The 24,263-nt window shown below is 44.2% G+C and overlaps 2 protein-coding genes across 5 annotated transcripts; one reads left to right on the top strand and one right to left on the bottom strand.

The window, feature by feature from the left end:
* Positions 1–1,917: 1,917 nt before the first annotated feature.
* pnp5b (purine nucleoside phosphorylase 5b) lies at positions 1,918–8,854 on the bottom strand. The gene is made up of 6 exons (XM_028428368.1): positions 8,757–8,854; positions 6,586–6,755; positions 6,389–6,492; positions 5,583–5,758; positions 4,359–4,549; positions 1,918–2,726 (listed from the first exon to the last, which is right to left on the bottom strand). Exons 1-6 carry the CDS (start codon positions 8,783–8,785, stop codon positions 2,506–2,508), a joined length of 891 nt encoding a protein of 296 aa, XP_028284169.1. The 5' UTR covers positions 8,786–8,854; the 3' UTR covers positions 1,918–2,505.
* A 6,202-nt stretch (positions 8,855–15,056) lies between these two features.
* LOC114449556 (potassium inwardly rectifying channel subfamily J member 10) lies at positions 15,057–24,160 on the top strand. Of its 4 annotated transcripts, none has more exons than XM_028427315.1 (6): positions 15,057–15,288; positions 19,311–19,656; positions 20,252–20,463; positions 20,636–20,767; positions 20,848–21,025; positions 22,180–24,160. In XM_028427315.1, exons 2-6 carry the CDS (start codon positions 19,311–19,313, stop codon positions 22,575–22,577), a joined length of 1,266 nt encoding a protein of 421 aa, XP_028283116.1. In that variant the 5' UTR covers positions 15,057–15,288; the 3' UTR covers positions 22,578–24,160. The 4 variants fall into 4 exon arrangements, with proteins under 4 accessions (XP_028283116.1, XP_028283112.1, XP_028283114.1 ...); XM_028427311.1 differs by having other exon boundaries at positions 20,848–21,037; XM_028427313.1 differs by lacking the exon at positions 15,057–15,288 and adding an exon at positions 16,690–16,826 and having other exon boundaries at positions 19,343–19,656; positions 20,848–21,037.
* Positions 24,161–24,263: the final 103 nt, after the last annotated feature.

The following is a 24,263-nucleotide window of genomic DNA, read 5'->3' as shown; positions in this document are numbered from 1 at the left end:
TGACAGCAGAGGGCAGCACACCTCACCCTTAAAATCCCCTCACTGTGACTCTACACTGCTGCTCACCAGAAACAGGAAGTTCCTATTTATTCAAAGAAAAGAGTAGCTGTAAATTGAACGGGCTTGGCAGCCGACAGCAGCTTTTACCAGCTCTACAGCGTCTCACTGCATTATTCTACCTGCTGTACTTTGCAGAATATCACATGTAGAGTCAGACCCAGAGTCTGGGTGTTAAGCCTGTAACATAATTCATCACCGGCTCCTTATTTATCACAGCTTTTCTTGCAGACATCCTTAGTCCTCACATAATGATCCAAATAACCTCCACTGCAGCCACTGGCTTCAGTTTCAGGTTTCTGACAACAAACGTAAACTACAGACATGTACTCAGTTGTACCAGTGACATCACACAGCATCCATCACAACATGTCCACTTAGGACGCTGTACCACTTCACTGACCTGCCAGCTTTAGGTCTGTGTATTTAGAACGTTAGTGTGCATGTTGTTCTGTGTGTGTATACACCGAAATGGTGACTTTTGTTTGTTTGCATAGCTTTGCTGCAGTTAAAAGATTTTCCCTTGCAAACTAAATTTGGGGTCTGCAAAGGTCTATGTGTGTGTTCAGTAGCACAGCATGCAGCCTTGCTCAGTGTCCACACACTGCAGTGAATCAGTACTTTTCGTGCAGACACCTGGACCTTCTCTTTTTTGCTGCAGGCAAACAGACAGCTCCTAAAATTCTCACGACCTTGTATGGCTACAAACAGCAGTGACTGAGCGTCATGGAAAATGCTGTGTAGGAGGAGTAGCGGCGGATATATTTTGGGTAAGAAAGTGGGAACAGGCCGAGTGGAGACTAGGCGTGTGAGGCATGTGAGCGTGAGGGAGAGCCTGATAGCTATAAAAAAAGGAGGATAAACATGGCTGATAAGGTGGAAGCCGAACAGATTGTAGGTTGTAGACATCTTGTTGGCATCTTACTGAATGAAAAAGTTTAAACTTTCCCAGACTGACGACAGAATGTGGAAAAAATAACACCTGTAATGTTTGGCTAGGATGTGTTCATAGTATGTGGGAGATACAGTATATTTGCTGAAGTTAGCATGCTAATGCTGAGTTAATGAGTCAATGTAGCATTTAGTCTTCCATGACAGAAAGATGCTGCAGTGTTTCCCAGGTGGAGAGTGTATTCTGAGAAGCAACCGCTGCTTGTGTCCAGTGTGGAAATAATCCAACAACCAACATGTTTGACTGTCTGCTGAATAAGACCTCAGCTTGTGCGTTGGCTGATGGTTGAAACGGGGGAAGCAGAAGTTTGACAAGAGGTCGGAGGGCCCGCTTTTAAGCCAAAAAAAAAAAAAAAACAGCCAACCGGGCACTCGTGATGGTGAGTTCAGACACCGGAGGTGTTGCCCAGAAATCCAGCCAGTTGCCATTCAGCTGGACCCATTTTTAATGTGGTCCACACGTTAGGATCTTAGTGATGTGTGCTGCGTTTGCATCACCTTTGCTGGTGGAGTAGTGGATTGACTCTGCAGGTTCCTGCTTCGTATGACGACACACAAATTGCTTTAAGTTTTATAGGTTAAACTTCACATTTCTTGCTCCTTTTAGTGTCTGATCTGACCAAGCAAAGAAAATGTCAGAAAAAATGTTGAATTTATGAGCATCATATGATATTAACTTCTGTCTGGTCCCATTCAAGTACCGGTAAGTATTTCTTATAATATAACTACATATCCTCATATAAAAACAACACTGGATATTATTGTAAGTCCCATCTTGCCCTCTGCTGTTGGCCTTCTGTTGTCTCTCTCGTCCTAGCCAGATGAAAAAACATCCCAGGAGGAGACACGCACACACTGATCCCCGAGCTGCAGATGTTAACTCACAAAAACACACATTTATTTATTGTAAAAGCAGAACCACTGTTTATTCTAAAAGCACAGACCGCCAAACACCCAGTCTGTTAGAGACACAGAGATAAGACATCACATCTACATGTTCTGGCACCAAACCTCCTTAGTGCACTATACATATTAATTAAGACAAATAAAAACACTACTTAAATACATTCAGAATAAATATTTTAGAATATTTGTAAACGTCGTTTAAACTGCAACAAATTACAATTATTACTTCATGAAGACATGCAGTATCAGGTTGGTCCCGTTTGAAATGTTAACATATTCATAACTGGGCGGGAATGTGAACGAACTAAAACAATAAATACGTTAATTATAAGTTAGGGTGCTGTTTCATTGAAACATTAGTCAGATGGACACAGTGCTGCACACAGCAGGCATTTGGCTGTTAAAATATAATTTATCTGTGCAACTCTAAAGAGGTAAAGAAGTGAAGTAAAAAAAGTGATGTAATTTCCAGGATCAGAAGTAACAGTCAGTAGATGTTTTTTTTTTTTTTTTACTATTAAACTAGTTCATCAAGTAGAAACCAGCAGATAAAACTACTTTTTTAGCGTTTTTAAACGGCAGCGATCGGCTTCAGAAGGAGTTGTTGTTGTTGTTCTCCAGCCGAGCCACCATGGTGGACACCAGCTTCTCCAGCTGCTCCGCCCTCTGCCTGCCCGTCTCCAGGACCTCCTCGTGGTTGGCTTTCTGCTGGCTGTCGTAGTCCATCACCGCCTGGTTGCTGATCAGAGACATGGCGAAACAGCGCATGCCGCAGTGGCGGGCGATGATCACCTCGTGCACCGTGCTCATCCCTACAGAGGAGACAGAAGAGGTAAGATGGCTGCTTAGTTCACATGTTGGCGTCTCTGCAGATCACAGCGTGATCATTAGAGACGTCTGGTTCTCAGTCATCCAGGTCATTTTCATTCAGAAGCTTGAAGTGAGGCGTCGCTGCAGCTTTGTAGTGGCTGGATCTGTGAGGGCCCCGTTACTTCCCTCTGTTCTTTGATTCTTTTTTGGCAGCTCAGGTGTGTCTAATGATTGACTAACGACTGTGAGACTGCAGGGTAGCTGAGGTGGTGGGACAGGTTAACATCTCCTTGTTCTTGCTGGACACACGTGAGTTGATGGAAGCTCTGCATTGTATGTGGTAGAGAGATGAAGTCGGAGTCCACCGCCTCTGTTAAGGGAAGGTTTTTTCCAGCTGATGCTTCCTTGACTCCTCTCTGATTTTGATACCACCTGTCCTCTCTATTTAAAGTGTGGACGTTATTGTCCTTAACGTTAGTGTCCTCCTTGAGGAACTGCTGAGTCTTTTCCTGTGCGTGTCTCTCTTTCACCATCCAAACAGGAACAAAGGCCGTTTGAAGAAGTCCAGCTGCCCCGCTTCAAGCTCTCGAATGATTAACCTGATGAATACTTCCTATTTCGGAACTGCAGTACTTGTGTCTCCATGACCTGTAGGAGATGTTGAATGTTGCCATACAGAGAATAATGAAATGTTTGTGTAAATGTTCTGAGCTGGAAGTCCTCCGGCGGCCTCACAGCCTGTCTTTGGAGCTGGTCTGCTTCTTCCTGCCCGCAGGAAGAAGCAGGAATACTGTACAAACCTAACAGTGTTGGATAGCACAGACATGTTTGGGTTTAGACTAAGCGGCAACCTTCGGGGCTCAAAGTTGAAGCCCATGCGGAAGTGTCAAAACTTGTAATTCACGCCGCAACCACTAGGGGCTGGCTCCAAAAGCGAGTAATTTCCCATAGACTCCCATGTTAAAATGGCCGACTTCACAGCAGAAAAGAACATGTTTACAGCCTGGTACAAAAAACCACTCTGGTCTCAGATGATAGGTTCTCTTCTAGTGTCAATTGTAGGGGGGGGGGGGGTGAATTTTTTTACAACTCACTCGTTTCAATTGTATTCGGACTTAAAATTACGCCTAATTATGGGCGTTGCTGCTTGAGTGACAGACAGTTGACGTATCACAGCGTGAGTTTCCTGCTTCCATGATTGCCCGCCCCCCTAAACCCCGCTCATGCCCCGCCTCTTTGTCCATATTTGGAGTTTTGGCGGACTTGACAATGCCAACATGGCGGCGGTCATCACGCCCCGGAACCTCCCACCGAGCCTCAAAGCGGCTCTTCAGAAACAAACGGGTGACGTCACGGAAGCTCTGTCCATAGTGTTTACTGTCAATGGTTTAGACCAGCGATTTCCAAAGTGTGAGGTGTGCTTCCTCTGGTGCCAGACAATTTAAGGGAAGGTGCAGAGTGACGGGAGGAAACACCTTCATGATTTTTAACCTGAGTCTTTGACAGGAATCTACAAGAACTTTGTCGAGCCTTTGGTTGGCATTTCCATGTGCCTATTTCAGACCTGATTGTTTCAGGATTGAATTTGAAATTTGACCTTTGTGCATGTGTTTGGAACATGTTTAGAAACTCACCGACAGCATCAGCGCCCAGCCTGTGCAGCATGCGACACTCGGCGATGGTTTCAAAGGAGGGACCTCCCACGACACAGTACACCCCCTCCTGCAGGAAGCCGTTGTAGCCCAGCTCTGTCGCCACGTCGTGCGCCAGCTGCCGCAGCTCACGGTCATAAGCGTCTGACATGCAGGGGAACCGGACCCCAAACCTGAAGGGAGGAGGAGGAGGAGGAGGAGGAGGAGGAGGAGGAGGAGGAGGAGGAGGAGGAGGAGGAGGAGTCAAGTTCAACCAACAGTAGGCATTTACACAACACTGGAGTCCCACTCAAAGCTCATTAAGCAACACACAAAGTTTCTGAGATTTCTCCATGTCCCCGTGAGAACACATCAGTTCTGGTTAAAGCAGCTTCTGTGATGTCATCACAGCACTGACTAAACATCAACAAAGGCACGTCTCCCTCGATTACACACAGCTCTGCAGCTACCAGTCATGCATTCCCTACCGGCCTGAAACAAAAGGCGTGTTTGTACACAGACATCAGATGGTTATTGTTGCTGCAGCACTCGAGTAGGAGGCGGAAAAATGCCCAGGATGAACCTGAAACGAGTCATTTAAAGTGACGGTGCAGCTGATATCTGGTCCTCCTGTTACCATGCCTGTAGCCAGGACTGCAGAGGTCCAAAAGGTGAACTTGCTATGATGAAGTATTGAATATGCAATGACTGTACCCATTGTTACGGTCACAGCCAGCGTCATCAGGAACAATGACCTATTGAAAGGCTCTCTTCCCCTCTCAGTTTATATAACATACAGAGAACAGCTCAGTATGACCGGACATCTGAGGATTTTAAGATTGAAAAAAAGTAAAATATGTCCAGAATATAAAGGGGTTAGACTTCCAATATTGTACAATAATAAGATTTATCAAAACTGATGAATATTTACTGAAAGCTGGCCCCCTGTCTTTGTCCTTTTTGTGCAGACAGGACATCTAAAATCCTTGGATCAGCTCATTCTGACCTCTGCATTGATCAAAGATATTGATCCGAGTGGTAGCCGCGGCCATGCCTGTCACTATAACTCAAAGAGTAATCAATGATCATTTTAACAGAATATTGAAGTGTTGCCATGGAGACCTGGAGCGAGGCCTTTTTTACTGAGAACACGTTAATGATTTTTAGAGCCGACCTAATGAGTACATGGCTATATATATATATATAGCCATATGGCCCTCCACCTACCTCTCATCGTTGAGTCCAACTAGAGGATTGTTCCCGGCGAACCCCGGCATGTTGATGTGGTCCTTGAGGATCATGACGTCCCCCACTTTGTAGTCCTGGTTGAGGCCTCCGGCTGCATTGGTCAGGATGATCGTCTCGACACCCATCAGCTTGAAGACACGGATGGGCAAGGTGATCTGGAAGACACAATAATGAGAACGCAGTTGTTTATTAATACTGTGCTACAGCACCATTTACAGATTATAAAGTGAAATGACACCAATTCAGATTTGGCACGTGATATTCGACTAGCTTGCAGCACATGATCAACATAAAGTTCAAAAGGGGTGTGCAGGTCATGAAAGGAACACAACAGATGTTCCTGTTGGTGACGCTCTTTGCACGCAGTCTTCATGGGAGTTACTTTCTGTCCTGTTTAAAACTGTGCATCCAGGACAGCTGATGACATTTGCAAATGCAAATGCAGTGTGAGAAACTGATGGCAGCTCAGCATCATTGGTCATTTTGATACAATAATTCAGCTCAGTTCCATGGGTATATAATCTGTATTGGCATCAGCACGTGGCCAAAATGAGGACAATATGGACAAAAGTATGTGGACATGTGGTCACCCTGTCCAGGTCTTCTTTGAGCTTTGTTGAAACAGGAAGCTGCATGATGATATTTGGAAACAGCAGCTGGATACTAAACCTGCACATGGTGTCCATTTACTTTTGGTCATATAGCCTTACCTCCAAAATCATTTTGTTATTTGAGAGAAAGATCCTTTAAACATGGGATGCTGGGATATTTTCATCACTGCTCACCTTCTGGATGGCGTAACCCTCGTACAGGTGGAACCTGCCCTGCATGCAGACACACGGCTTCCCTTTCAGTGTCCCAAACACCAGCCGGCCAGCATGACCGTGCACTGCAAGTCACACACACACAGACACACACAGCATGTAACTAAAGGCACAAACACACGTTAACACCTGTGTTTTCTGCTGCAGACTCTGCATACCTGTGCTCCGGGGGAAGTTGGGGATGTCACTGTATTCAAAGGCTTGTGGGTCTTTGATCATCTCAGCCAGCCCCCCCAGACCCGACCCGCAGACGATGCCCACAGTCGGTCGCACCCGAGTGTGGGACAGCAGCCAGTCAGCCGTGATGCGGCATTCATCATAGCTCTCGCTGAGAAAGTCAGAGGGGAGAAAAAGAAGCGTTCACATACACATCACGGCCTGCAGTTTATCCCAGAGGTGAGTGGCGGGCATACTTTACATGTACAGTCATGCTGCATCCATCTATCCGGAAATAACCATGTAAATCTGATTTGGCACATGGAATGTGGGAGGCTGGTGCCGCCTGTATATTCAGGGAGGGGAAACGAGCTTCTTTCCTGCCTCTGAGTAATATTTGCATAAACACACATCACGTCCTGGTGTGTGTGTGTGTGTGTGTGTGTGTGTGGTGTTATTGTGCAAACAGTGGGTTGTCTTAAGGTGATGAAGCATGAGAACGTCACAGACCGACACACTTTTACATTCCTGTGCCTGTGAGGAGCGACACCGACCTTCACGTCTGACCTGCGGTATTTACACTTAATGACCTCCAGGGATGACACCGGATGGTGCATAAAGAAATAATATAATAACGTGAAATATATGGTTTGGGACACAAAAGGATATGTACAATTATATGTACAATGGGATGAAGATTGAACGAGCTGTTGTATCTTTGTCCGCGTTTATTCGCGTTTCCTGAGGAAACGGTTATAAATTCACGCCCCCGAACGCTGCGGTACTCCTAGTACGTCACACTCACCAGAGGCTCTGATTGGTCGAGACGCAGGCGTTGCTAGAGTTCGCTGCTGATGATGTGCCGGTAGCCCCAGCACCCAGTGCTGCGTTTGGTATCAAAGGAAAAATGTCGGAAAAATACGAAATAAGAAGATGGTGTACGGGCCCTCGCACACCCTGCGATCCGTGGGGCCATCGCTGTCTCCTGTCCTCTCATTTCCAGAGACGTACAACAAACACATGTTTACAACAGAAATTTCCTGCTGCCAGTAGGTGGCGCTGTGACGGTATCGTCCTATTATCATATATATCTGTTCAGACAATACAGTGTTTCTTTGTAATGGCGAATGGTCAACTTTGGGGCCACGCCCCCGCCACACCCTAACACTTTTGAAAGAGTTTTGGAATGCGTTTTTTTTTGTCTCGTCTCCTTTGATGACGTCAGTGGACTGTAGACATGGCAACGTACCAAGCTAAAACAAAGGGGCTACACGTTAGAGGGCGCTATAGAAACAACAATTTTTCAGCCGAATTAATTTTTCTACCAAGTTTGGTAAGTTTTGGGGCATGTTAAGGCCCAAAAAGGCGATGTTAGGGGGGAAAAAATTAAAAATAATAATCCCTATAGGGGATCTCAGCCAAATAAAAGAAAAAAACGCAATAATTTACCGCCCATCATTAAATTAAAAAAATAAACAACAACATGGATCATCAGTGTGAGGAACATTCATGTCTTATGTAGATGGATTTTAAGGTTGTGTTTAGCTTCATTTCATTCCTCCCTTTTCCAAAGTGCTACGTGCGATCTGTCACTAATCACCCTGCATGTTGGCGATGGGCACTCTGAACACACACACACACACACACACACACACACAGGGGCGCTCCTGCCAGATGTGCGTCATTCACTCACTTTGTGCCACATGTGGGTAAAATGAGGCGCCCCGCGGCAGAATGGAGGATTCCTCTGAGTGAATCACCATCCTGTGCCGCTGCTGGGTCATAGCGGGGTTTGTGTGACGAGGAGCCGGAGAGCGTGCGGGGGTTTTTTTTCCGTCTGATCGTGGGACGTTTCGCGCGTTACTGAGGAAGAGAACTTGTCTCTTTAGCGCCAGAGAGAATAAAACGCCGCCTTCAGGAACGTGGCACGACGACAGCGCTTCAGACATCTTTAATTAACGTGTGTTTAATCATCGTGTGTGTGTGTGTGTGTGTGTGTGTGTGTGTGTGTGTGTGTGTGTGTGTGTCTGCTGCATCACTGTGACACAGCGTCCACATGGAGACCCGCTGTCAACACGGCGGACATCAGCGCTAATTTACGCCGGATTCCAAACCTCTCATATAACATTTAGACGCAGTTTCAACCGCACACGGATCATCAGTAGTTACTCACCCAGAGACGCTCTCGGACATGGAGAACATGCTGGAATGTGGTGGAGTCAGGAGGTCGATCCGCGTTAGGTTCAGTCCGTCCGCGTTTATTCGCGTTTCCTGAGGGACCGGTTATAAATCCACGCCCCCAAACGCTGCGGTACGCTTAGCACGTCACACCCACCAGAGGCTCTGATTGGTCGAGACGCAGGCGTTGCTAGAGGTCGCTTCTTATGATGTGCGGTAGCCCCAGCAACCTGTGCTGCGTTCATGATCAAAGGAAAAATGTCGGAAATATACGAAATTAGAAGAAGGCGGTTATTAATCTAAAATAAAATCACTTTAAAACTTAATAAACACGTTTAAATACAAAAATTAATATGGGGATAGTTTAATATATGTCTTATTAATGTATTCATGGATATTCTTACTGCTGTGATGTGTCACGTGGTGTTTTTTAATTCAGAAACACGGAAGTATTTCCTCTAATAATGTATTTGAAGGAGCGAGATGAGTTCATTAAATTTTAAAAAGCATATTTTAACCTTAAGTTTTTGACATCGCCCCACGTTAAAACACTGGTTTACGACACAAAATAAATGCAAATGATTCATTCTGTTTTAGCTCCTGAAACCATGAAAACCTTTATTATAGGACATATGTTAAAGAAATTCCGACAGCACTTGAATGCAGCATCAGACTGCACAACGTGGTCGTGTTGCTTTTGGTGCTGATGCAATCGCCCTGAAGGCAACAAAACCGGTCATGCCGTTTAGATCAATAGCCTGATATTTGATCGACTAATGTCTTAGTTTTTTTATTTAATTTATTGGTAATAAAATAATCAATTAATACTTTTTACCATATTGTAGACTCATTTGTTAGTAATTTTAGTTAATACTACTTTATATTTTACATGGCACATCATTTATGCAGCCTACAGTTATACCCTACAGTAGACTGTCTTCATAAGTGTGTGTGTGTGTGTGGAGCGGAACATACCAGACATTAACAGTACTTGCGCCTGCTTGTGTTTATAGTGAAATGTAATTATGAGGTTCAGGCAGCACGAAACTCCTGCAGTACCTGCTCACCCTGCAGGTACACATTCACTGACAGTGTGTGTGTAAGCGTACAAGCATTTTTGAACGTGAGAGCATGTAGTTTGTGTGTTATTTATATGCACCTGCACAGAGCAGCCAGTGTTGTGTGTGTTCTGGTTACACGCTGTTATGTAACAGCTGATTTGTATTCACACAGTCATCGGGCCTTCATCCAGAACCAAAGATCTGCTGCCCTCACTCCTCACTCAGTGTTACACTGTGTCCACAGGCGTGCTTACAGTATAATGTGACTTAACTATGTAGCCTCATGGCTGAATGGTAGATAAATGATCAACCTCTATATACACATGGCTTTTGTCAAAAATGAAAATATCTCTACAAATGTTGGATGGATTCTAATTAACTTGGGCATATATGTCTGTAGCCTGTGATAACTGTAGAGCTGTGAATAGAGGACATAATATGAGGCAGCTGTCGTTGTTTTGGTTTTTACTGAACAGTGGATTTATCCTCCAGAGTTTGTTCTGGAAGATTCTGAAGGATCAACGGAGTCACAGGGCTCTGCTGTGCTTTTTACAGAGACCCGTATCACGCGAACACATGTGGACCAGAATCGCCCCGAGCCTCTCTGACCTTAAACACTCTCTGAAAGACATCATCTTTTCCAGCATGGACGCCAAGGAGTCCAAGTGTCTTTTAAAGCACAGTTGTTCATGGCGTTAGTGTAACCATCAGAAAAGATGGTTGTTATAGGATTATTGCTCTCTGTTTGTGTCTGTGGTATTTATATCTTTCAGCGGATGAATGATGCTCTCAGTCTCAACCGAGCGGAGCTCCAATGCAAAAAGCTGCCGGTTCAGCCACTTAAAATTCTCTCCTGTACTGTGTGCTTAGTAATGCCTGGGAGCATGAAACTCGCCTTCCTCTGAAAAATACAAAATATTTCCCATAACCGGTTAAACAGAGCAAAGAATGTCACTTGGCCCTTGGTCTTTAGTACACTCCACCAGTCAGTCAACGTCCACTTGTCTCTCCTGGACGTAGTTCTTAAAGTATTTAAGGCTTTCTCAAGGGGAATAACAATGTGATATGAAAACAATCTGCCAATGAACACATGCATGTATGAGTACAACCAGAGATTTTAACACAATCTGATCTAATCCAATTCTTACCTGCTTCCCTCCACACACAGATCAACGCAATATGAAAGAAAAACATTTGCAAATGAAAACTGTCTGTCAGTCCCCGAGGTGTCTAAGGACCTTTAAAGTGTAATTATGTATTTCTGTATATATATATATATAATGCATTTATTTGCCATTATGACCACACATCTAATCACATGAATGTGCTCCTTTTTTCAGTTGAGCAGTTGAGGATTTGTTTTTCGCCATCCACCCGTCCATCTGTCCATCTGTCCGTACATCCATCCATTGTGTGAACCTGCTTTGTCCTACAGTGAAGCTGCTGACTACACCATCAGTCTTTGGAATTTGGGAGGAAGCTGGTGCCTTTGAATAAAAAAACCCTCGCAGGCATGGGCTGAACGTGGAAACTCCAAACTTTAAACCTGCAACCTTTATGCTGTGAGGTAACTGCGCTGCACCACCCACGTAGTGAACCATCACCTCAATTAACATCTTAACTACAACAACAACACGCACTGTCCTCAACCTGCATGTGAGGCTTATCTTAGATTTTACACTATATGTTCATCTTAAATGTGAGGACATGTATACAGAACAAGCACATCAGAAGCACTGATCAGAGATTTCCACTGTTAAAAAAGGAAATATTGTTATCTACTGCCACCTGCTGGCCAAACAAGAACTTGAAGAAGAAGAGGAGGAGGAAGAGACAAAAGTTGAGATGGTGAAGTGAGCCATATTTATACATGGGTATCTGTACCTGTGCGTTCTTTTAAACATTAGATTTTAGCTGCATCACAGCTTCGCAACATGGCTTTTGTCAAAAATGAAAATATCTCTACAAATGTTGGATGGATTCTAATTAACTTGGGCATATATGTCTGTAGCCTGTGATAACTGTAGAGCTGTGAATAGAGGACATAATATGAGGCAGCTGTCGTTGTTTTGGTTTTTACTGAACAGTGGATTTTGTCCTCCAGAGTTTGTTCTGGAAGATTCTGAAGGATCAACGGAGTCACAGGGCTCTGCTGTGCTTTTTACAGAGACCCGTATCACGCGAACACATGTGGACCAGAATCGCCCCGATCCTCTCTGACCTTGAGCGCTCTCTGAAAGACATCGTCTTTTCCAGCATGGACGCCAAGGAGACCACGTGTCTTTTAAAGCACAGTTGTTCATGGCGTTAGTGTAACCATCAGAAAAGATGGTTGTTATAGGATTACTGCTCTCTGTTTGTGTCTGTGGGATTTATATCTTTCAGCGGATGAATGATGCTCTCAGTCTCCACCGAGCGGAGCTCCAATGCAAAAAGCTGCCGGTTCAGCCACTTAAAATTCTCTCCTGTACTGCAACCTTTATGCTGTGAGGTAACTGCGCTGCACCACCCACGTAGTGAACCATCACCTCAATTAACATCTTACCAACAACAACAACACGCACTGTCCTCAACCTGCATGTGAGGCTTATCTTAGATTTTACACTATATGTTCATCTTAAATGTGAGGACATGTATACAGAACAAGCACATCAGAAGCACTGATCAGAGATTTCCACTGTTAAAAAAGGAAATGTTGTTATCTACTGCCACCTGCTGGCCAAACAAGAACTTGAAGAAGAAGAGACAAGTTGAGATGGTGAAGTGAGCCATATTTATACGTGGGTATCTGTACCTGTGCGTTCTTTTAAACATTAGATTTTAGCTGCATCACAGCTACACTACATGCACTGTTAATGTGTGGTCACATGCTAATGGATGGCACAACAGGCCGAGTAAATGAAAACAGAAAATCTTGAACGTTTCATTGCTGACTTGAGTTTTCTGTGTGACCTCCTGTCCTCTTGTGTGTGTGTTGCTTCAGAAAAGAGAGTTCCGGCAGGAAGTGAAACAACTGCCATGCAGAACAGAAAGAGTGAGATAAAAAGCGAGAGAGAAAAGAGTTTGTAAGGATGAATGAAACGGAGGTTAGTCCACCAACACCGCCAACAATATGAGCCAAAAGCACTGACTGACCCCCCAGCACACACACAAACGCACACGCATACACACACAGTCACAGCCTCAGTCTTTCCTTTCCAGCCCGGTGCACACAAGAAGTGTTAAACCTCATACGATCTGCAGCTTGATGCTTCATGAGATGCGTCCCCACATTCTTCAGAACACGCTGAGGTTGATTAACTTCCTCCTGAAAACATCACCTGCTCCCACAGATCACAGCAGCCACCACTGCATGTGTTAAATTGATTAAAAAAAACATGTAATAGAATCAGAATGAAAATGTTCTATAGGTGACAGTGAGAGGCGGGAGGGGTCTGCAGGGAAAAGGAATATGCAGCGTTTATTGTCGTCCTCCAGTTTCCCCTTTATGACGGCAAATGTGTGAGGTTACAAGAAATGAGGAAGAAATGTGTCATCTGTCAACCACAAAGCACCTGTATGTTTGACTGAGTAGAACAGCAAGTGTGTACAGAAGGACAATTCTAACTTTATTGTACAGAGCTTTTGCCACGTAAAATATTTTAATAGCAGAAGATGAAACGATGTTTGCATCATGACCGCTTTGTTGCTTTGAAAAGGGAACTTGGGTTGACACACAAAAAGTTTAAACGCTCAGAGACCTGCTCTGAGGGGTGTGCTGTTGGACGTGGGGACTCTGCAGCCCTCTCTGATGCTCAGTCCCAGTCAAACGGTGAAAAGATCATGAAATACACAGGGCAGGGTGACACCAAGGACTCTGTATGTCCCAGGAGTCATTGTTGGAAATCAGTTGTCAGTGTGACAGAGACGGGAGCCCCCTACAGTCTGATGATGTCATGGGACTGAGACTTAAACTGGAAATTCTTGACAGATGTGGGCTGTACCACTATCGGTGTTTTTTTGTGCTCGTCTCTCACAGGGTGCCGAACCTTCTGACTGGAGATCCCCGTAGTTCCCATACAGCAGACGTGCCGCAGTGAAAGTGAGAGCTGATCAGATTTGGAGACAGTTCTCTAAAAAGCTGCACTCTAGTGGCCTCTGGCCTCAGAGAGCCAGATGCAGTTGACAGTTTCCGTTGAACAGCTTCCTTAGTTTATGATTTGTCTTTGTGTAATGCTCGTCTTTGTGTGTAGCCAACCACAGCAGGACAGGATTTCCTCTCATGCAGGTGCAGAACGAGCAGCAGCCTTTGCAGTATATAAGAAGATGAGGCCACATGAGCTACAGTCTGTCTGTCTCTGCTGAATGCTTCAGATGGTTTGATGTGCAGAAAAGTAAACCCCTTGCAGGTTCAAGGATGCTTCCTTTAGCTGAGTTTGACTTGTGCCTGTAAGAAAAGCTGCAACATCTTATTGTAAATAGCAATAAGTGAAACATACAACAAAGAGTGAAGGCCTCACTGAACCTTGCACCAGGCGAACACCCGGATCCCTTCAATGGTCCTCCTCAGCTCTCCCTCTTTCAATTAAATAATGCTTTGTCACCCTCTCCTGAGGCAGAATAAGGGCTTGTATTCGTCTCACGGATGTCCTTCTTTATGTGTCCGAGCTTAACAGGACGCTTCGTACAGACGCTCTTGGACACAGCAAACGCCGGGCACAGGACTTATGAATAGGGGGCTCTGTGGTTTCCCCTAAAAGAGAGAGTGTGTGTGTGTGTGTGTGTGTGTGTGCGCACGCTGCAGGAGGTGGTTTGTTAGGGCTGTTTTTTGCCATGTGTGCATGTGTCTGAGTGAATTTGTACAGAATGTGCATGTGAGGCCCCAAACATGTGAATCTCTCCATGTGAGAGTGGATTTATTGGGATGTGATGGAGTGATGCAACAACAAAGCACAAAATGCACGATTAAAACAAAAACCTGACCCTCGGTCTTTAAGCACACATCAAGCCTGTATTTATGATGTATTTTTAGGCCTTTGTGGTGTTTTGATTCTGAAAATGAGACAGTGGAGAGTTGGTGATCAATTATTACAGCAATTACACAGATGGGAGTGGGACACAGCAGAGATTCAGGAGTGAGGGAGAGAGAGAGAGAGAGAGACAGACACACACACACACAGAGGGGAAAAAGTGAGAGAGAGAGGGGCCTGTTATAAAGCCAAGTCCTGTCACTTTGGGAAGAATTTGCAGGCAGTGAGACCGGGCTTCGGGTCAGAAACAGGAGCCCGATGAGCCCATAATTGTCCCCATCATTCTCTCCTCAGTGTGGCCGGACGCAGGCGAAGTCACTCCTGCAGAATCACAGACACCACCTGCATCCCGTGAGCATGCGTATGACAAAGACGACATGTGGACGAGAGGCTGAGGCTCCAGGCTCCTGAGTCCTCTCCGCACGGGTCAATTAGATTGGCAGTCAGCGCTGCGAAGGTAAGCAAACAGAGCGCACGGCAAATATTAAAACATTAAGCAAGCGATGATATGATAAGGATAATGATTTATTTCCAGGCATTTTGAATTTAGATTTGCATTTTATTTTCATCATTAATTTAATGTATTATTTTTCTGCTTAAAAAAAAACTGACTCTAACTGTGGAGGGATGCTGTTCATAGATTTCAACATGAAATCCTCCAAAACACTCAAAAACTCCATAAAACAGTCAATATTGATCGTTTTCTTAATGATCAGCATTTTAACTTGCAGCAGCGTCCTCAGATGTGGAGACACCTGCAGAGTCTGGTGCTGTGATTCAAAGGTTTGCTCCCACTAAGTGTTTTATTGGGGATCAATCAGAAGTGACGGATTTAAGGAGAAACAGAATAGCTGGCCGAGGTCCTACATCACTGTTAGATCTTATTTATTATTAACACATCATGTTTGTTCATCGTGTCCGCTCAGTTTTGAAACTTGTGAATTAAACATTATGTCCAGAATAAGACACTAGAAAAAACAGGAAATCAGTTCTCAATATGGTTTACTGTTTTAATTAATAAATCACTTGTTGATGGTTAAAATATTCAAACTGTTGCACGTATTTAATCCTTACTATCACCATCCTCACCATGTCACAGCCTTTACGATTCATCTGCCATCGTTTACTGTTTTGCTCTTCACGGTGTCTTGTGAGATTCTTTTAATGCTGATGAATAGATGGAAAGGTAGAGCAAAACAAACTGAGGATGAGAAAGAAAATGTGTGTGTGGAGGGGAGTGAGGGGGGAGAGATGGAGAGGGATTTCTCCTCACTCCAGAATACTAACGAGGGCCTTTTGTCACAGATCTCTTTCTCTTCCTCTCTTCTTTTCCCTTCCCCTCATCTCTCCCTCTCACACACACACACACGCATGTTTTTTTCACAACATTTCATTCTTTTATTTTTACCTCCTCATATATATCTGGCCTTACTTTAGACTCATAAACCAAGTTTCCAATTAGAAATCTAACCATGCATTACATTTGCTTTTTGTCCCTGTGATTCCACTGTGTGCACAGATTTATGTCCCCACAACATCACCGTTCCACACACACACACACACATGATTTTGCACTCTTTTTCCCTAATAACACATACATGCATACAAAATAACCACATGTACGCCCACCCTGACAAAAAAAAATCGCATGTAATTGCAATCCCACTCTCACATAATCACACACACTCGCTCACACACGGATGGACACAGAGTCGTTTTTGTCAATGGCGTCTTTTGTTTCTTTTATCTCAGCTCTTAACAAAGCATTCCTGTGTACACAGAGAGAGAGAGAGAGAGAGAGAGAGAGAAGGAAGGAAGGAGAGAGAAAAGGGGGAAAGTAAAAAGGGGGAGAGGGAGAGATCAGGAAAACATCCAGAACTTCTTTGTCTGACAAAAGAAAAAGTTCTGATTCACTTTTTAGACTCAGGCTGCAGGGCAGTACAGTAGTACAAGCTGTGGCGTTGCCATGGAGATGGAATACATCCTACTGGAGAGGTGGGTTAAAACATTTTCCTTTTTCCTTTCCTCTCCCATTTACTCCCATTTATCCTATTAGTTATCTGATACACACCGGTAGTGGAATTTGTGTGTGTACATTTTTTTTCCTGGGTTGTGTGTGTGTGTGTGTGATGAGACAGGATTGGTTGAGAGGGTGATGCAGGTTAAAAGGGTGAAGTTTTCAATGGTGTCATTGTAATATGACACGCTTTAGCGGCTCACCCTTGCATAATCACAAACGTGTGATGTAATTAAAGCTGATTAGTTATGTAATCCATCATCAGCATTGAAGAGGAGCTATTTTTATTTACAACCCATGGCCAAAAGTATATGGACACGCCTGTGTCTCTTTAGATACAACTACGGGGATGCTGAACTCTGTTTTTTTTTATCCGTTTTGCATATTTTTATATTCAGTGTGTTAACTGTCAACGCTCTGACTTTAACCCCATCCAACAGCTTTGGGGTGAATTGAAAGGCTGAGCTCAAACAGAGGACAGAGTGATTCAAAGGGTGATTCATTTCTCCCCATGTGACCCCAGAGAAATAAACACACAAATATTGAATGCAGTGGAAATAACCAGTGTTTATGCAGCTATCTGTCTAAAATGTCTAAAATCTTTTGGTCAGGGCAGGATTTGTCTCAGTGGCAGCAAATTGCAGTTACATCAGCACCTGAGACCTGCAGCCAGGCTCTTTAAACTTGGATGAAAAGTCAGAGCATAGTTAATGGCTGTCCACTTATTTTTGGTCATATGGGTGCCACCTTTAGTTATGTGTGAGAAAGTCGCAGAGAGAGAGAGAGAGAGAGACCTGAAAAACCCCAGAGGGAAAGAGGCGAACACACAGAAAGCCAAACTGGCTCTTTACCCAACAAACTCTTACTGCCGTCTCCAGTTTCCAGTCAGAAGTTCACTCTTTGTCCACTAAAGGCCTCTCTGCTTAAAACCAACTCTGAGCTTTTTACTTTAAACTGTATCAAGATAAACGTCTGAGTTTCAAACAAAGATTTGCGCCTTAATTGAGTCATTCACGTCTCTCCTCTCTCTCCTCCTGCTCACAAGTGAGCCTCTGTGTGGACGCTCTGACGGGTTACCGGGGTGCATCTTCATCCTAATTCTGCTCTTCTTTCCTTTCTTCTCTCCTCCTCCTTATCTCCCCCTGCTGTGAGCCACCTTCTCCTTTCGGCCTGCATGATTTGTTAAACGTAAGTGAGCGTGTCAAATTATGTGGACGATACCGTCTCTGTGTGAGAGGACAAGAGCGCACATTCATGCCACCATTCACCACCACAGTAAAACACACAACCTGCTTTAACACACATGGGGATATTGCAGCTTGCTAACATTTGCATTTGGTTTCCTCCATTAAAACAGGATAATACCTTTGTATATATGTCTCTAACTGTTTTTTTTCAGCCCAGGAGGTATCAGATTACCTCAGATCTCTTTAAAATGCTTGTTAGGTGCAGCTGCAGCTCAACTCTTTGGGTGTGTATGCAGAAGCTTAAAAGCATGTGATCGTATCATGACGCCTTTTTTTTTTTTAATCTCTGAACTGTTTTTTTCGGTTTTATTTTGTGCATGTGTGGTTGAGGCCACAGAGCCACCGGTGTCAACCTCTTTTTTCCACTGCCACCCATCAGTATAAAAACAACTTGTTGTGATTGTGACAGCAGTAATTGCTTCATGTGTGGCACAACATGGTGTTAAAACCTATGAGGAAATGTAAAACAAGTAATAGGAGGAATGTTGTAACTTCTCCCTAGAAAAAAGGATCTTAGTTTCTTTCATTTTGTCATTTCCTCTCAGGCGTGATGGCAAAGATTTGCCAGAAAGTTTTAGTAAATTTCTAAAGCAAACAAAAACACCGCATGTCATGCAACCATGAGTCCACACAGCTAGTTCTGTTTTCCACAAATGTCTTATTTGCATTTTAGGTATTTTTTTATTCAATTTTGTTTTTCACTGATTCTGAGAAGTTCATGTGTGCAGAACTTCTGTTCTGGTATTGAAAACAACAACAACTCACAACACGAGACACCCTGATGTTCCGACTGTGAGTCAGGGCCACGTTATAGGAGCATGATAAAGTCTCCTCTGATAACCCACAGTACAGTTCCTAAAAAATACGCTGAATCAGTCACTAACACTTGGTGTGTGTGGCCTCTTCTTCTGCTTTGTAATTTAAAGTAACAGCTTGATATTTTGCTGGTGTTGTTATTTCATTATGAATTCTCATTTCTAATTGGCAAAGATGTCAGTTATCATCTCGTGTTGAGATGGGTTCCCCTGATGGAAGATCATCAAAGCCTCTACAGGAAGTCTGCACAGAGTGTTATCAGATGTGACTGCTGATGTGTGATATGTAAAATGTTCGTCAGCTTTTATCTGAATGTGTCCAAAAGCCTAAAACTCAAATGAGCTTGGGAAGTTTAAGCAAACTGCAGTTTAATTGAACTTCTTTTCTGTCTTTAACCAGATGACATCCGCCACACCCCCCTCCTCCCGCAGCTCCTCTCCTCACAAAGTCTGCCACTCCCAGACCCAGACAGACGTCCTAAAACCCTTACTCGGTGGAGGCGTATCCGGTGGAGGCGGGACTCTGAGGAAGAGGAGGCGTGTCCTGTCCAAAGATGGACGCAGCAATGTGCGCATCGAGTATGTCAGCGGACGCAGCGCCCTCTACATGCGTGACCTCTGGACGACATTTCTGGACATGCAGTGGCGTTACAAGTTCTTCCTGTTCACCGCCACCTTCGCGGGTACCTGGTTCCTCTTCGGGGTGCTGTGGTACCTGATGGCTCTGGTGCATGGAGACCTGCTGGGTGAGAGAGCAGGAGGAATTTACAGTAGTACAAACCCTTCCACATCAAAAATAAACCAAAACACATCAGCAGCATGTTGATGAAGATTCATCCAGGTCATTTTCATTCAAAAGGTCGAAGCTCCTCCGAGCAGCTTCATCAGTTCTAACCGTTTGGTGGAGAAACATGGTTTATATGTGGTGGAGGACCTCAGTGGGTGGGTCTGTGTGAAAGTCACAACAGTTAGAAGTGATGATGCTGCTGGGATGCGAAGTGAAAGGTCTTCAAGAAAACAATGAGCAAAAACTGGACTCATTCAGTAACTATGACTAAAACCCAAACCTAGAGGAGACATGATGGTAGACTCCTAACACTGAGCCTGCCCTGCAGCCACACCTCAACCTTCATGCAGCCTTGCATTCATTGACTGATGTAGAAGTAACTGAATCCAAATTGCTGAGGAGGAGGTGTGATAAAGTTGGTGTTGTAGCTGCATAGGCGTGAAAGCAATAACGGCTCCTACCAAGTCTAAAGGTTGAGTTTGTGTGGATAAACATGTCAACTACTCAAAATATTACACTGGCCCATTGTCTTCACTGAGCTTTCCCTCCTCCAGAGTTCAACCCTCCATCAAACCACACACCCTGTGTGATGCAGATGCAGACCCTCACCGGAGCCTTCCTCTTCTCTCTGGAGTCCCAGACCACCATCGGTTATGGTTTTCGCTGCATCACTGAGGAATGTCCGGCAGCCATTATCCTCCTCATAGTCCAGCTGGTCATCACCATGCTCATGGAGATCTTCATCACTGGTACCTTCCTGGCCAAGGTAATGCAAGTGTTTGCAGAAGCATTTAGAAGTGAGTTCCCTCTTTGTACTAGTCCCTGTGTGCCACTTCTTACAGTGTGCATCCATCTGTTCCCATGTTTAGTGAAAGACGTGAATGCTATCTGCGATTATCAGACTGAAACCTGAACTTTTTGACTTGGTCCCTGCTCAGGTTGCTCGGCCAAAGAAGCGAGGTGAGACAGTGAAGTTTAGTCAGCACGCCGTGGTGTCGACCCACGAAGGCCGACCCTGTCTGATGATCAGAGTGGCCAACATGCGCAAGAGTCTCCTCCTCGGTTGTCAGGTATGAAGACGAGAAAAGTGACAGTGATGTCAGAGCTTCTGCTCTAACTCTTCCTCCTCCTGATTCTTCCTCTCCCTCAGGTGACTGGGAAGCTGCTCCAGACCTCTCTGACCAAAGAGGGTGAGACGGTCCGTTTGGATCAGAGAAACGTGTCTTTTCAGGTGGACACCTCCAGCGACAGCCCCTTCCTCATCCTGCCCCTCACCTTCTACCATGTCATCGATGACAGCAGCCCCCTGCGGGCCTGGGCTGCCAAGGGTACATTTGCTGGTGGGAAGAAAGCTGTAAAAGCCAGTCTTTTAACAAGACTTGGACACGATAGTTTTATCGTTACTTTACTGTGTAATGTGTTTCAGTGAGTGAGGCTACTACCACAGCATGTCCGTAACACCGACCACACTTTATCTGTACAGCATGTTTTACAGAGATAGATGAAAGAGAGAGGAAGAGGAACAAACAAGCAGTACACATGACCAAGGACGAACATAGTTAGGTACTGGCGGTTGGTTTTTAGCCTGTAAATTAACAGGTCTATTTATATAACAGCAAGTCTTTTAAAAATGAACACGTTGTAAGTCACAGGTACAGACCACAGGTCAACATGCAGCTCTGCAGGTAGAGGGAGACGATGACTGCTTTGTTGCTATGAATCTGCATATAAATAAACATTTATGTCATGCTTCTAAATAAAATTTCCAAGAAGAAGCATGTAGAGAGTAAAGAGGATCGGACCGAGCACAGAGCCCTGTGGAACTCCACAATTAACCCATCTACATAAATATGTCGTGCTTCCTCTTTTTGGATCCTTCTTTGTTTTAACACACAGCAGAGCCTGATTTTGCTGTCACCATTTTGATAAACCCTTGTTTACATTCGGGATAGCTGTTCCTCACTGCTAGTGCTGACCTCGTGTAGATGACCACTTTGTCACGTTTCTCAACCAATTTCCTAGGCCCTGTGGTGTGTCACAAGTCATACAGACGTCTGCTGATCCGACCTAGTTTCCACATGTATGGGCCTGCTGTGGACTAAGCTTTAATAGTTAAATGTGTTCCAATGACAAAATAAAACTGTTATTCTTAGATGTCTATAATAAGGTTTATGAGAAATGTATGCCTGTGCAGTCCTTTTTACAGACTTCCTCCTGAGCAGTTCCTTCTAAGTGTTTAGCAAACTGTTGCAAAAATGGTTGAATTGCACATGTACATTTTACTTGACTTTGTAGTTGTGTGCTGTGAGCTGAGAGGAGTTCTATTCATGATAACTCCTTGTTTCTGAAATAATACACTAAATGCATCATTAGATGCAAAGAAAACATTTCTATTGACACTGCACTAAGGTATTTTTGTTGGTTCTTTTCTCTTCTCCTCTCTTTATCCTTTCGGTTCTCATCCATTCATGATCTTCACCAGGTGGTGGTTGGACAGATCCAGAGTTGGCTGACTTTGAGCTGCTGGTCATCATGAGCGCCACAGTGGAGCCAACCTCCGCCACCTGCCAGGTCCGCACCTCCTACCTGCCAGACGAGATCCTCTGGGGCTACGAGTTTCCCCCCGTAGTCTCTCTCTCCCCGTCAGGTAAATACGTGGCAGACTTTGCCTTCTTCGATAAAGTGGCCAAGACGAAGACCACCCCCATCTTCAAACCTTTAAGCCCCCAACATGGCTACCAGAGCAACGGAGGCGGGAGTGTCCCTGAGGTGTCCGATCCGGAGAAGATTCGCCTGGAGCAGAGCTACAGGGAGCAGCGAGGGGAGGACCGAGGCCGGGCCAGAGACGCTCCTCTCAGTGTTCGCATCAGCAATGTGTGAACTGTTAAAGAAGGGAGTATTTCATAGAAGGCAGGAGGTCGTCAATAGCAAATCACTGAAACATATCAAAAGGGATCAAGACACTGTCAGTTTGAAAACAAACATGGACGACTGTGACTGTGTCACGGTGTTTGCTGGGCTAGTTTTACACTGGTTGGACTTTTATCAAATGACAGAATAACATGATGTAACTGCAGCTACTATTTACATCTGAATGTGGTGAGAGCCCGTCACCTAACAGCTACTGCACACACTGTTTAACAAACAACAATAACAGATGGATTATTTATTTAGAGACAAAGAAAAGAACAGAAAAGAAAAGAAAGAGGACGGAAACTTTACTGGGCTCGTTTCGGTGCCTTCCGCTGTATCACAAGTGTACGTTTTTTCCCGCTTGATGGTGTTTGGTTTATTTTTAGTGTGATCATGAATCACCCACTCATCTCAGAGCAGAAAGGTAGTGTGGAACCACCTCTAACTCAGGGGTTTTCAAAGTCTGACACTGGGGCCCCCCCCCTCAAATGAAGCTTACTTATCTGCTAGTTTAGCTCAGTTTCTGGATTCCTGGGATCATCATTATCTAAGCCTGTAAAAACTTACATATGTTATTTGGCTTGTTTTTTTTACATTTCCATAGATGGTTGCTAATGTTTCTGTCAAAAAACCTGAAACGACTTCCATTGAGATGATGTGCTATAATGACCCACATGTGTTTACTGATCAACGCTGATCAAAGCTTGTAGCAGTAGGTTAAGGATCAATAAGGATTTGATCTTTAATAAGGTAAGCTGGTGCAGCCAAGGCCTAAAGACACTGCAGAGACAGAAAGCCTTGGTTGGCACAGCACGCGGGGATCATGTAGCTTTAACTAGCAGATTATTGTACGGGGGGTTTAGAATGATAAGTAACTATGTCACAACTTTTTCTTATTTCTCTGTAACACAATACATAAATGTCAGAGGATGCATACACATATACACACAAATATGCCTGCACACAGGTTATTTATAAAGATGAGTTTGAGCTGCAGAGGCAAAACCGGTGCTGCAAATTTTATCTACAGTTTACAAGTTCCTCTCAACACTGACATTTACACACTTCCCGAACATAACAACACCCTGCAGCAGCAGCAGCAGCAGCACTAAGTGTACTTCCTACACAACATAAAGTTAGCACTATATATATAATATATAAATATGTATGTACATGTTAGGATGGTTAGCTGACGATGAGCTGGTGTTATTTTAAGCCTACTAGAAGCTAACTATGATGTTTAAAATCATTTAATTAGCAGATGTGCAGCTCCTGTGCATTCGATGGCTGCATTGAAGAAGCCATCCTTTCTGTTCTTTCATGTGAGTTTTGAGGTACTAACAGATGAAATTTTATTTTTCAGTCTAGACAACAGACAATAAAAAGGACTTGACTACACCAGAGGTGGGTGCTGTGACTGTGAAGTGGTGATGAAGTGGGGCACACTGTGTGAACTGGTAGAAATGCTGGATGAAGCAGCATTAGTGTGACGATATGAACCTGAAAAAATGAAACATCCATCTTGAATTATAATAGTGTTAATAGTGATGATGGGGAATAAAATGATTCTCTCTAAAAAGCATTTTAATAAAGTTGTATTTTGTGTCATGTTTCATAAATGGTTAAATCAATGTGAAAACGTGGCACTAATAC

The sequence above is a fragment of the Parambassis ranga genome, chromosome 17 (genome assembly GCF_900634625.1).
Source record: "Parambassis ranga chromosome 17, fParRan2.1, whole genome shotgun sequence".
Taxonomy (NCBI): domain Eukaryota; kingdom Metazoa; phylum Chordata; class Actinopteri; family Ambassidae; genus Parambassis; species Parambassis ranga.
Note: the sequence above shows the minus strand (reverse complement) of the source record. Positions and strands in the feature narration are given on the sequence as shown.